At 39.1% G+C, this 14,725-nt stretch overlaps 1 protein-coding gene across 2 annotated transcripts in view; it reads left to right on the top strand.

Annotated features, from left to right (window-relative positions):
* Positions 1–8,007, top strand: part of LOC125462623 (mitogen-activated protein kinase 14) — a 68,811-nt gene extending 60,804 nt beyond the window's left edge. For both annotated transcript variants that reach the window (XM_048552839.2, XM_048552838.2), the window contains exons 11-12: positions 123–296; positions 7,120–8,007. In XM_048552839.2, coding sequence (XP_048408796.1) covers positions 123–296; positions 7,120–7,193 — 248 coding nt within the window. In that variant the 3' untranslated portion in view covers positions 7,194–8,007. The remainder of the gene's footprint in view (positions 1–122; positions 297–7,119) is intronic.
* Positions 8,008–14,725: the final 6,718 nt, after the last annotated feature.

Below are 14,725 nucleotides of genomic sequence, written 5' to 3'. Positions count from 1 at the left end.
TATCTTTCTCACAGTTGTGTAATCATGTCAAACTTTGAATTGATTAGAAACATATTTAGTTGTAATATTACAAAAAACTAATCAGTTTTATATTATCCATTTTTGTTACTTTTATTGTATAGCTGTTGACCTTTTGGAGAAAATGCTTGTGCTGGACACGGATAAGAGGATTACAGCAGCAGAAGCTTTGGCTCATTCATATTTCTCTCAGTATCATGATCCAGATGATGAACCTGAAGCAGATCCTTATGATCAGTCATTTGAAAGCCGAGATCTTGAAATAGAAGAATGGAAGAGTAAGTGAAATTGTTTTTAAATTATTATTTCTGGAAATATCGGGCTTTGGGTTCGTGAACTTTTGTGTAGCACTGTTCCCAGTTTTCCTTTTCCTGTAGTCATTGCATAATCAGGCTGAAGTAGCAATCATTCACTGCTCAAATAGCCATGTAATAGTGATATAAAAAAACCTTCGAAAGACAGTGTTATAGTGATTTTTAAAGCAGGTTACTGTGCAACTTCAGTTGACTGCACTGTACTCTTAAAACAGCCTTGTTATCCATGAACCTGATTATACAGTTCAGTGAAATGTACACTGCATATCTTCACCTGTGTCCATCTTAAAGGTTATCAAATTGAGTGAAGACTGTTGATAATTTTGGAAGAGTAGATTCTCTTCCCCTATTTAAGAAATGTACTCTGTGCTGTCTATGACTCTTGTTCAGCTTGTCATGTGCATTGTGATGCTCTGCAGGAACAGTCAGAAAAGTACCAGTAAAACCTTACGGCATTGTGAAAATCAATATCTCAGCTGGTCCTCATGATAAACTTGTGTGCTTTAAAATTTAAAGCAAAATCCTAGGCCTACGATTTCTGTGATTGAGAACCTATACTTGATGTCCACAAACTGGGGGTATTAACATACATTCAGAGAAACTATCCAAAGACACTCTTGAGGCAAGTGTTGTAAACCATTCCTACCCCCCCCCAAAAAAAAGTCTGACTTTACCTGTTTGTTAATTTATTCTGTTAACTACTTTGTCTGTCACAAAGACTGAACATATTACAATATTCTCCCTTGCCGGACAAGTAATAGTCAATGGCTTTGCTTAGTTGAGATGAGTTTACTGGTTAAGATTAATATATCCAAATACACATGAACATCACTAATCCTTGGCTTCAACAACTGACCTAAGAGGTCCCAATTTGGACTAGTAAGATGCCCTCTTGTGGGGAGTGTACGAGCGGTATTTGCAAACAGAAACCCTACAGACAGGTGAGATTGGAAATGTGTTTTCTATATATGGTGTTGAGTTTCTATAGTTGGTGAACATACAACAAGCGAAAACACACTTGTGATTTTCTTTATGGTTACTAAACCTTAAAAGTTAAATAGGCGATATTTTCTAACTTTAAAATATAAAATTTGTAGGCTTGCTTTGTGATTTGACATCTTTCTGCATTTAGAGTGTAGTGTATTTTGATTATTGACAAGCTTTTGAGGGTAAATAAAAGTGTTAAAACCTACAAATTTGAAATCTGCAACTAAGCACAAGGTGCACAAGAATGGCGTATTGGAAGATGTTTTCTCCCCGATTTTGATATATGACCAAGTTGATGGATCAGTGTGAAATAAAATTCTACAGGAGTGGAGAGATGGGGCAGTCATGGGAATTAAATTTTAGTGAGCTTCTGGTCCAAACTTGAGTTGTACATCTAGGTGAACGTTGAACGGTGAAATTAGGGCTTAACTTTTCCTATTTGTAATTCCAGATAGCTTGCAATTTATTTTTTAGGTTAATACAATTTCTTATTGGGAGAAAGGGCTGTTGTGTATTTCCTAATGTTAGTTTTTTTGGTCGTAGCCAAATAGGCTTTAAAGTGTGTCTCAAAGTAGCATAAGAGATCTTTAAAGACACTAATGTATAACCAATAATTGTACTTGTTTCTTTCTAAAAATTCAATCTGAATGTGAGCTGTAGTGCTATAAATGAGTCTTGCTTCCAGCCAAATAAATATGAAACTTATGGGATGGAATCTTACCAGGCTTTGAACCGTGTGGGCTATGGCAAGATGATTCCAAGAATTGGGTGAGATGTTTATCACCTTTTTAACTGCGACTTTTCTCCCAAGCCAACCACCCAAGCTTGCTGCAGGAGATCCATAATGGCCAAGGACAAACTGGAGAGCAGGGCAAGATCCACCAGCCCCACATTCTGTTCCATCACTGATATTGGCGCACTCCTTTCAGGGGGATGTTGCCACCATCCTAGCATCCTTGAATGCACTGGCACTGTCCTTGCATTGGCACAGTCAGACATTTGGGCAGGTAGCCATGTGTGCATCAGTTCTCAGTAAACAACACATCCGTTCTGTATGTCAGTTTGCTATAATGGTTGAGTATCTGCACCACAGACTTCTTTTCACACTAAACGTGTGAAAGTCTTAAAGGAGTGGTCTGCAGCCAAGTCCATAGGTAGGTGCTGTGCACAGGTTAAGAGCAGGCTTCTTTACCAATCCCAACTTGAGCCCAATCATTGTGACAATGCATGTGAATATTGTGCCTTCATGCTGCAATAACTGAGGTATCAAGAGTGCAGAAAATTGCACTTACATTGGCAGGGCAGAGAGGGTCACTTACCACCTTTGGCACTGCTGCTTAATCCTCAGCCTCCAGACCCTGGAGATGGCATGGACCTGGATTACAGTCTCAGATCAGAGTGGCATGGTGTAGTGGCCAGTCCTCTGGGAAGAGGGCTCCTCACTTGACCCTGTCGTCAGGCCCCTCAGAGTGGTATCAGCCTCTCCTTCTGTCTCTCTGTCAGGAGAGATGGCAATCAGAACAACTTTCAGCTGGCAGCAGTCCTGGGAAGTGAGCTTTGAAAGATGATGTAGCCCCAAGGGATTAATGAGGAGCCCTGCTGACCAGAAAGTTGTTCTCTGAACAGCATGTGTTAAGATGGGGCAGAATAGCATATCAATCTCACTGTGAGGGTTCAAACAGCAGTTGAAGCAGTGTGTTTGCTAAGATATATGGTGGGGGGGAGCCACTATTCCTTGTGGCAAGAATGACTCCTCCAGACTGAACTCAATTCATACTGAACCAAAATATGGTAGGATTATGTTCATGGTTTCATTTACTTGTCCTAAAACTATTTTTGAGTAGAGACGTATGAGATGTTCAGGTTCATGTCCATTCACTGGTGTCAAGAATTTTTGGCAGTTTGTGTATTCCTATGGGATAAATGCTCAAGTTGAATGAGCTTCTTTCTGACTCAAGCCAACAAAATTATTGCTGAATGATGGGAAAATCAGCAATAAGGGCTGTGAAGGATCCATTCAAACTTAGATGATTGATATCACAAGCAGAAAATATTAAATGCAGACTTATTCATTGGTGAAGGCAAAAGCTGCATCGTTTATCTAATCTAGAACTAGGCGCATTCAACTAAGTCCTCATGCCTGTCCAGACTAAGTGTTATTTTATAGATGTTTTGCTAAGAATTAATTGGCAATTTTGGATAGTAAATATATACCAAGAAAACACATCTACAGTGCTCAGCATTTTATCCAACTTGCAGGACATAAAAGATTACTTGGTGATTGAAGTTGCTGAATTCCTTTGTTTTAACTCCACCTTCACGATAGTTAAGCATTTTGTTGATCATAGGGTACAGTGAGGCTGTTTTTTTGATGCACAAAAATAGGTGAAAAATACTTTGTGAAAAATCCCAGTTGGGACAGAAATTACCCACTCAAAACTCCTTCTGGTAAAGAGACTTTGTCTCTCCTTTGAAGCCAGATAATTTTTGCCAGAAAACCGCAGATATGCCCTGTCGTTGCACAAGACTTATGGACACCTTCGTCCCTTTGTTATAAGAATGGCGATATTTACAACAAAACAAATTTACATTCACCAGAGAAATTTACTGTTGTTTTTTATAGAACTGTGTTTACAAAAGTTTTTTTTGAGAATAATTGCATGTGAATGTGATATTTATAGAGGTGGCTTTGCTGTGTGTAATGAGTCTCAGTCAATATTTTATTACCATAAATGAATTGTAAAAATGAAATCTGCAAGAATTCTTTATTGTTAGTCTACAGAGTATTTTTAATTCATTTTTTGTGGGATCTGGGCATCTCTGGCTGGTGAGCATTTATTGCCTGTTTCTGGTTGCCCTTGAGAAGGTGGTGGCGAGCTTTCTTCTTGTACCTGCTGCAGTCAACTTGCCATTGAAGAGGGATTCCAGAATATTGACCCAGTGACAGTTATCAAACGGTGATATATTTCCATTTCAGGATGGTGAGTGTCTTGGAAGGGAATTTGAAGGTGGTGGTGTTCCCAAGTATCAACACCCCTTGTCCTTCTGGATGGAAATGGTTGAATTTGGAAGGTGCTACCTGTGGATCTTTGAATTTTTACAGTGCATCTTGTAGATAGCAACGGTGATGTGTACAGAGCGTCAATAGAAGAAAGACTGAAAACTTGTAGACACAGTGCCAATCAAGCATGCTGCTTTGTTCTGGATGGTGCCAAGCTTCGTGAGTGTTGGTAGGGCTGCACTCATCCAGGCAAATAAGGAGTATTCCTCCACACTCCTGACTTGTGCCTTGTAGATGATGGACAGGCTTTGCGGAGTCAGGAGGTGAGTTACTTGCTGCAGTGTTCCTAGCTTCTGACTGCTCTTGTAGCCACTGTGGCAAGTCCAGTAGAGTTTCTGCACAATTGTAACCTTCAAGATGTTGTTCATGGGAGATTCAGTGATGCTAACATCATTGAATATCAAGGGGTGGTGTTTAGATTGTGTCTCTTATTGCTAATGGTTGTAGCCTGACATTTGTGTGGCAGGAATGTTACTTATCACTTGTCAGCCCAAGCCTGACTATTGTCCAGATCTTGTTGCATTTGAACATGGACTGCTTCAGTATCTGAGAAGTCACAAATGGTGCTTAACATTGTGAAACCATTGGTGAACATACCCACTTCTGATCTTCTATGATGAAGGCAAGGTCATTGAAGCAGTTGAAGATGGTTAGGCCTAGGACACTACCCTGAGGAAAACCTGCAGAGAAATCCTGGAGCTCAGGTGACTGACCAACATCAGCCACAAGCATTTTCATTTGTGTCAGGTATGCCTGTAGCCTACTTAGTTTGCCCATGATACCCATTAATTCCAGTTTTGCTTGGGCTCCTTGATGCCCCACTCTGTCGAATGCAGCCTTGATGTCAAGAGCTGTCAAGCTCACTTCAGCTCTGGAATTCACCTCTTGTCCAAATTTGAACTAGGTTGTAATGATGTCAGGAGCCTAGTAGCTCTAGCAGAACCCAAACTGGGCATCACTAAGCAAGTTTTTTGCTGAGCAGGTACTGCTTGATAGCAGTGATGACAACTTAAATCACTTTATTGACAATCGAGAGTAGACTGTTGGACTGGTAATTGGCCGGGTTGGATTTGTCCTGCTTTTTATGTATTGGGAATATCTGGGCTATTTTCCACATGGTTGGGTAAATGACAATGATGTAACTGTACTGGAAGAACCTAGCTACGGGAGTGGCAAGTTCCGGAGCCCAAGTCTTTATTCCTATTGCTGGAATATTGACAGGGCACAGCCTTTGCTGCTATGTATCCAATGCTTCCAGCCATTTCTTGATATCATTTGGAGTGATTTGAATTGGCTGAAGACTGGTATCTGTGATGCTGGAGACCATTGGCATAGGCAGAGATGCATCATCCACATGGCAATTCTGGCTGAAGATTGCTGTGTATGCTTCAACTTTTTGCATTGACGCGCTGGACTGTTCCATCATTGAGGAGGGGAATTTTTGTGGAGTTTCCTCCAATGAGTTGTTTAATTGTCCACTACCATTTATGACTGGATGTGGCAGGACTGCAGAGCCTTGATCTGTACCACTGGTTATGGGATTGCTTAGCTCTGTCTATCACCATGCTGTTGGCACGCAAGTAGCCCTGTTTGGTAGCTTCAAGTTGACACCTAATTTTCTGATATGCCTGGTGCTGCTCCTGGTGTGCCCTCCTGCTCTCTTCATGGAACCAAGATTGATACCCTGGTGTGACAGTAATGAATGGGGTTATGCTGAGCCATGAGGTTGAAGATTTGTGCTGCAGTACAGTTTCACTGCTGTTGATAGCTCTCAGATGCCCAGTCTTGAGTTCCTGGATCTGTTTTGAAGTCTTTCCCATTTAGCATGGTGATTAGTGCCACACAACATGATGGAAGTTATCCTGAAAGTGAAGGCAGGGCTTTGTCTCCATAAGGACTGTGTGGTGACTTCTACTGATTATTGTCATGGACAGCGATATCTGCAGCTGGCAGATTGGTAAGGATGAGGTCTTGTATGTATTTCCCCTCTTGTTGGTTCTCTCACCACTGCTGTAGACTCAGGCTAGCAGCTATGTCCTTTAGGACCCACCAGCTCAATCAGTACTGCTGCCTACATTCTGTACCCTTGCCATCCTCCAGTGGTTCCTCCAAATGCTGCTCAACATGGACTACCAATTCATCAGCAAGGTAATCTTCTTTGAGATTGTATAGCAATTGGTACAACTGAATGGCTTGCTGGGCAGTTTCAGAGGGCAAGCGAGAGTCAACCACATTGCTGTGGGTCTGGATTGACATGTAGGTCAGATCAGGTGAGGAAGGTAGATTTCCTTCTCTGAACGACATTTGTGAACCAGATGGGTGTCCTTTTTTTCCTGACAGTCGACAAGGGTTTCATAGTTGTTAACAAATTCGTAATTCCAGATTTTTTTTTTCCCCCTATTATTGAATTTGAATTCCACCATCTACCATGGTGGGATTTGAACCCAGGACATTAGCTGAGTTTCTAGATTAATAGTCTGGCAATAATAGCCATTAGGCCTTTGCCTCCCTAATGATGTTAAGCACCCTTCAATAATAAGAGAAATATGCATGAATTGACATTTGTAGAAGATAGTGTGACACAAATTTCATCCTTTGAGTTTGGCAAATCAAAATTGAGAACTTAGAATAAATTGTGTTTTAATATTACTCCAATCGTGTGTAGTGTGACTAACTTTCTTTCGATATTTTTATCCAAACTTTAAAATCCATGCTAAAGTATTGCTCTTTCATCTTCAGGATTAACCTATGAAGAAGTACTCAGCTTTGTGCCACCTGAGCTACAAGTCGAGTGTATGGACTTGGCACCATGAAAACCTTACTTCTGTCCTAAGATCCTTTTTATATTGCATCACTGTGAGGACTTAACCAGTTCGACTGATTTGTTCTTTCCAATATTATCAAGTGCCTATCATGGTCTTGATGATGGATTGTTTGTGGGTGAGGGAAAAATAGAACTTTTATAACAATTCTTCTACAGCCTGCATGTTTTGCTAAATCCTTGACAGTTGCCAGCTTTTTCTATATTGCTGTTATCATCCACTGTGAACTTGGTTTGTTTGCTAACTATATCCCTTGCAAGCACTTGTATTGGAACTGGTAAACTTTGTGTATTTGTATGCCTTATTTTCAAAAATTGCATACTATTTTAAATGTTCAATTCATGTACAGAAACCACCCATCCTAAAAGAAATCTACATGCAGTAATTGTTACTTTTTATAAAAAGTACACATGGGATGTACATTAATTTATAGATATATTTGCTGTTTACAGCATAAAGGGGTGATTTTGTTTTTATTGTGACTTCATTTTAAAATCCTATTTGACTGTTCAGCAATACTACTACAACTAAAAGGGCGCATGTCTTCACTGTTTATGTTAGAATGGGAATGTTATAGCACAGATTCAAGATTTAGGTAAGTTTACTTATTTGTATTAAAATGCTTCACTTTTGTGTAAGATCAAGTAGAATTATGAAAAAATATTTTCCATACATTAATAACTACTCAAGCTGTTCAATCTACCCATAGAGTTCTTTGTAATTGGACTGTGACTTGCCAGGTGTGACATTGTAGTAAAACCATAAAACTATTCCAAAATAAATTCGAATGCTTTTACAAAAATAAGCTGTGCCTGGAAAATTGTGATGAAATTTCCTGCGACAGAATAATCCAGCTTTGAAGAAACATTTGAATATTGGCCCAGATCTTGGATTTACAGTGAAACCAAGTGTTGGATAAACTCAGGTCTAGCAGCATCTGTGGCAAGAGAAACACAATTATGTTTTGAATCCAGAGTCTGTTCTCTGGTTTTCTGAAGAAGAGCTGTTTGACCCAATACTAATTCTGTTTTTGACTTTACAGATGCTGCATGACTTGGAGTTTCTCCAGCGTCTACGGTGTTTTGCTTTCGAGTGCATAAATTCTGAAACTCCTCTAATATTGTGTTGTGGTCTAAATTCAAATACAGCAAGTGGCAGAATATTTTTGGAGAAATTTCAAGCCGTTTTTGATATTTTTAATTTTTTACAACCTTCAAGTCTTTAAATGCAAAGCAAGTGACCAACAGACAAATTAAAGGGGTGATAAAATATCATTCATTAGCATCTTAATTTGAATAATCAGGCAGTCAAAAATGACACTTCTTTCTTTCTTGTTTCTGCTTGTCATCCCCGCCTTCCCCGCCTTCCTCAGAGGTGGTAGGGCTGGAATCATCCCATGTAACATTGAACCATTAAATTGCTTTAGCTACCCACCTTTGATTCATCCTTTAAGTCTTGGCCTAGCAGTTGAATTTATATTCATGCATACTGTATTTTTAAGTTCAAACTTTTTGTTCCATTATCAATTTATGCCAAAATATTGACCAGGTCACAAGAAGTACTTCCCTCTAGACCACAGCATTATTACTTCTGTTAAAATCTGTAATTAAAAGTTCCTGTGTTGTCTCATATGAAGGGCTAAGGTCCAAATTGCAATATGCACACTAAGCATGGAACACCAGAAGAATCAAGAGTTTGTTATTATGTGAATTTTGAAATGCTTGTAGATTGTAGAAAGAATAATAAGTGAAAAGTCAGTGCAACTTTGTGGCTTATGTAGCAACTTAATTTATTGTGCAATTAGCTTGCCTGCAAGTCCTGAAGGGAAAGTGAAAGAAGCAGCTAATGTGATTTTGGTGAGAATTATTCAACATCTGGTTCTTGTGGCCTTCGGTACAGGTGAGCCCGATCAGGTAAGCCACTAAGAGGAGAGAGCTGCTTTTGTGGCATGTGCCTGTCTGCCAAGGTGCATGCATTCAGTACATTCAATTTGTGGTAGATTGGAAATTACGTTTGACTACAGAGGTGATGAGATGCAGCCGCATCTGGTTTAAACATTGCATTTTAATTACTGACAGAAATGATAGCTACTGAAGTACAAAAATATCAAATATTAAATATCAAGTTTCCAATAGTATGTCTGAACCTGATTTTTGTTTTGTGCAGGAGAGATTGTCGGTCCACTTTAACCTTGCCTTTCAAATATCCTCTCTGGTTCCTGGATTCTGGAATTAACAGCCCTATACAATGTTCCATTTCCTAAGTGAAATTCGCTTTTTTTTTACAGTTCTTTGCTATTTTCTTGCTGAGTTATTCCACCAATCTATCAACTTGTAGTGAAAATTTGTTTCAGTCTATTCTTTTTCTGGCAACCTTACACTGTTCTCTGTCCTCAAATCTTGTGCTGAAGAACTTTCCATGACCTAATTTTTCTTTTCCATTTGAAATCTTAGACTTGTGAAGTTCCTTCTTGAGTTTAGCTTTCAAGCTTAAAATGAGCATTGTTTTCACAATTAATCTTAGATTGAATAATTATCTTCATAACTCTGCTTTGGATTCTGCCAATAATTGTATCTTCTATATTGTATGAAGACCAAACTAAGTGTAGTCTCAAAAGTCAGGTGCTACTTCCTTTGATTTGCCACCATTAGGTATGAATGTCAGTTTTATTTAGTAGTCACAGGCAATTGAGGCAATAATGTTTTGGTCACAATAGACACATCTCATTCTTTCTTTACCTCAGGCATGCGAGCACATAACTTGCACTTCACAGTCTTGTTTATTCTGGTCACCCTAGGACTTTGTGCTCAATTTTATCTTGAAACTGTACAGCTGTATGGATTATTCTATGTGACCACTGCATACAAGTTGGCACTATTTACCATAGAGGATGTTCTGCCCTCATTTATTAAACTGTCAAAACTGATCCCTGTGAGATAGCACTAACAAACCAGTTTGCACTCAGGATATTGTCAGAGAATGCTGCTTCCCAGTCTTCTGTAAAATGTTAACCAGCTTTTTAAGTGGGATGATGTCAGATGGCTTCCTGATATGCAAGTAGGTAACATCAAAGCTTTGTTTATCTTAAGTATAGGAAGCTTATGTACAGTGCTGCAGGGGGCTCCCTTGTCTAGTCTCTACATTGTAGTTTCTCTAACTGTAATCTACGCTCTGACAGTCTTTAATAACTTCACCACATTCCTGTCTTTAGATATTAAATCTTGCAGTAGCAGCAGGCAAGGTAATGTCCCTGAATTCCAGTTTGACAATCCAAAAGAAATGTAATTTCTGCTCATTTCTGTTTTAAATCTGTTCTACTTATCTTAAAACTGACTTCCTGTTCAAGGTTGCCACACGAGGAACTGTCCTTTTCTATGTCTATTTTGTTGATATCCTCTAGCATCTTACAGAATGATTAGAATTCCTACAGTGCAGAAAGAGGGCATTTGGTCTGTAGATTTCACACCAACCATCCAAAGGGCATCCCACCCAGTCCCAGCTCCACTTCTCCCCCTGCCCCAAATAGCCCTGTAACCTTACATTTACCTTGGCTAATTAATTTAACTTGCATATTTCTGGACACTACAGAGTAGTTTAGTCTGGCCAATTCTCCTAACTTGCGCATCTTTCGATTGTGGGAGGAAACTAGAGCACCCAGAACACTAAGAGAATGGGCACACTCCAAACAAACCGTCACCCAAGGCTGGAATTGAGCCTGGGTCCCTCATGCTGTTAGGCAACAGTGCTCACCACTGAGCCACCGTGCACCCCTCCTTCTATACCTCAATTAGATCTCCTTTGCTTCTTCTAAAGCGTATAGGCCTAGATGTAAATACAATTAAAATGTCATTTTCTTTTACTGTAAGCAAAAAGAAGCCGATCACAAGGTTGTGTTTAAAAAGCAAATTTATTGCCTGAGAAACCTGTGGAAAAATAAGACACCATCAATGAGTAACTTGCACAATTTTAAAGGGTAAGTTTCCATTACAAAGGAAATGAAGGAATATATATTTAGTGTCTTTCTTTTTCTTAGAGGCCAAAATTGTTCAGCTATTTTTTTGGATGCAGTTAGCAGTAGCTAGTGTTGGAGGTATCTTTAATTTTCTCTTCTCCAGGATGACTGTCGAATAGTTTGTGGAGGAGCCAGGTCAGTTTATTTGAAACAACGGTGAAGATAGCAGTTTCCCTTTCAACAATTTGCATAAGGCTCTTGGAACTTCTCTTGAAATACTCGTTCCAAGGTGTATTTCCACTGGTTATTTCCAATGGGCCTGTCAATGATGACGCACATTCACGTGGTAGCTTTGCATTTGTTGATGGCTTCCTGACCCTATAATAGATTTTTCTGATCTGGATTGTAGGAGTCTCTTTTTGCAAGCCTTCACTACTTGGCAATTTGTTAGTTCTCTTGCCTATGCCTTAAGATAGCTTTGCATTTTTTAAGCAATTTGCTTTGCTTCCTTCAAATAAGCAACAGTTACAACTTCTAGAACTTATAACTGGCTGTATCTTCTTAAAATAAAGGGGTATATAATCAGATACTTTAAGCTAGTCTCCTGTTGCCACCTTTTTAAATAAAGGTGAATAAATATTCTTACTGTATGTTTTCTGTCACTTGCATCTCCTTTTGTAAAGAACAAAAATTTTCTGTTACTTCATCACTGGTCATGTATAAGCCTTCCCTGGTCAATAAAGCCATGGCATCTCTTCAACTCTGATTCTCTAACTGCAAGCTAACCCTCTATTCATCCTTTCTTTAAGACTGATTTTTGTAATTATTTCTCATCAATTCAGTTCTAGTTCCTCCATTTAATTGCTTCTTGACCTAGTGTTAATTTATTACATACTAGATCAAATACCCTCAAAATACATTGAGGATAGCCTGGACCCTAACTTTTTCTTATTTTAAAGGCAAGTGCCAGGTATTGTGTTCTCGATGCAATTTGATTAATCAAATTACCAGCCTTGAAGCAAAACGCGGCTTGAAGCAAAAATGCTGCAAAGCCTGAAATTGCTAGATCTACTGAGGTTTTCTAGCAATATCTGAAGGAGAGAATTCAGTGAAAATTTTTTGGCTGACTGACCCTTCAGGAATAAATTGGAATAGCCTAACTCTATTGGAAAACTTAACCAAATAATAGATTATTTACCTACTAAACAGTGACTGTTCCAATCTGGTAACATCCTATAGACACATCCTTGGTAAAGGCAACTTCTGTAAAATAGATGGTCTCTCGTGCAATTCTCCAGTCCAAAAAAAATTGGAGAAAACTCAGCGAGAGTGTACTGCAGCTTCCAATCCAGCAACTGCTACTGAAAACTAAAATTAAAAATCCTGGTTCTGGGGGAGTTTACCCCACCTGTTTCAGGTTGCTTCAATGTTCCAAACTTTTCTTTTTAAAAAAAAATACCCAAGGCTTCACAAGCTGTACTTTATTGACTCTGAATAGACTGATGGTCACCTCTGTCTCAACATTTCTTCACAAAAAAAGGACAAAACAAACATCACAAATAATATAGTCATAACTGTAATCACACTACCTTGTTATCTTCACATGACTCCTTTCACCTATTTTCCTACCCTTGTTTACATAATTCACCATTTTTTTTTAAGTTTTAAGATGTGCCAATTTAAACTTGGTAAAAGGAATGTCATCCACTAGAAGTGGTCCCCTTTGGCTGAATTAATTTTTACTTTGTGTTTTTGTTAATTCTGCCATACATTTTGGAAGAGTTATAGATCTATTTCATTAAGAATACAACTCAGGCCAGTTTTATCTGAATTTCAGTGTTTCAAATGTTACAAAGCAGGTATGCTTTTTTACATTTTCTAAATGTGTAGGATTTTTTTCCCTTTATCTTTGGTTCAGGGGTACAGGCAGATATGCTCCCTTCCCAGATTAGATTTGAAAATGTTTTGATATTAAGAAGTCAGTCATTGGTTTGTTTCATAAACATCAATATGCAAAAGAATAAATGGTGATATTTTACTGTTCCTTTTGAGGATTTGGGTTTGTAAGGAATATTAGTTATTTGTATCTTTTTACTTTTCTTCATTGCTTGACGATATTGGAAAATTTAAATTGAGCTTTGCTGTTTGCTGCTTTCTGTAGGAGGCACAATAACAACCGAATAGCTAAACTAAACAATGTTTTCTGTTCCTTTCTAGAACTTGCAGAAATGTATCTAACTATAAATTTAATGCTACCTTCTACAAGAAAATAGGTTTTTTGGTACATGTAACACATTCTGGTTACCATCTTTCCATATATTATGGACAGGCTCATGTACAACTAGCTAAGATTTTATTAACATGTGCAAATGTTGCAGTGGGGGAGGTGGATGAAGGTGAAAATTAGAGATTCAGATATTATTACATTGTCAATAACATTTTCTCTTTCTGCAAATCCAACAGTTTTTTAAAAAATGTGTAACAGTTAAGGCAGAGCAGTGGATGTGCCGTATATGGATTTTAGCAAGGCATTTGATAAGGTACTGCATAGGCTCATTTCAGAAAGTAAGGAGGCATGGGATTCCAGGAAACTTGGCTGTCTGGATATAAAATTGGCTGTCCAATAGAAGACAAGGAGTGGTAGCAGATGGAACGTATTCAGCCTGTAGCTGGGTGCCGAGTGGTGTTCCACAGGGATCTGTTCTGGGACCTCTGCTCTTTGTGATCTTTATAAATGGCTTGGCTTGGATGAGGAAGTGGAAGGGTGGGTTAGTAAGTTTACTGATGACACGAGGGTTGGTGGAGTTGTGGTCAGTGTGGAGGGCGATTGTAGGTAGCAACGGGACATTGATAGGATGCTGAGCTGGGCAAAGAAGTGGCAGATGGAATTCAATCCAGAAAAGTGTGAAGTGATTAATTTTGGAAGGTCAAATTTGAATGCAGAATACAGGACTAATGGCAGGATCCTTGGCAGTGAGGAGGGACAGAGGGATCTTGGGGTCCACATCCATAGATCCCTCAAAGTTGCTACCCAACTTGATTTAGGGTTATAAAAAAGACACATGGTGTGTTGGTTCTCATCAGCAGGGGAATTGATTTTGAGAGCTGAGAGGTTCTGCTGCAGCTCTATAAAACCCTGGTTAGACCACACTTGGAATATTGTCTTCAGTTCTGGTCACCTCATTATTGGAAGGATGTGGAAGCTTTAGAGAGGGTCCAGAGGAGATTTACTAGGATGCTGCCCAGACTGAAGGGCAGGCCTTACAAGGAAAGGTTTAGGGAGCCAGGGCACTTTCTCATTGGAGTGAAGACTGATGAGAGGTGACTTGATACAAGAGATGAGGCATAGAGTGGATAGTCAGAGACATTTTCCCAGGGCAGAAATGACTATTACGAGGGGCATAATTTTAAGGTGATTGGAGGAAGGTTCTTTACACAGTGGTGGGTGTGTGGAATGTGCTGCGGTATTGGTAGTGGAGTCAGATACTTTGGAGACTTTTAAGCGACTCTTGGATAGGCACATGGAGGATAGTAAAATGTACGTATTCTTAGCCGGGGAATAGGTTGGTAC

The sequence above is a fragment of the Stegostoma tigrinum genome, chromosome 21 (assembly GCF_030684315.1).
Source record: "Stegostoma tigrinum isolate sSteTig4 chromosome 21, sSteTig4.hap1, whole genome shotgun sequence".
Taxonomy (NCBI): Eukaryota; Metazoa; Chordata; class Chondrichthyes; order Orectolobiformes; family Stegostomatidae; genus Stegostoma; species Stegostoma tigrinum.
This window is presented reverse-complemented; position numbering and strand designations above follow the sequence as displayed.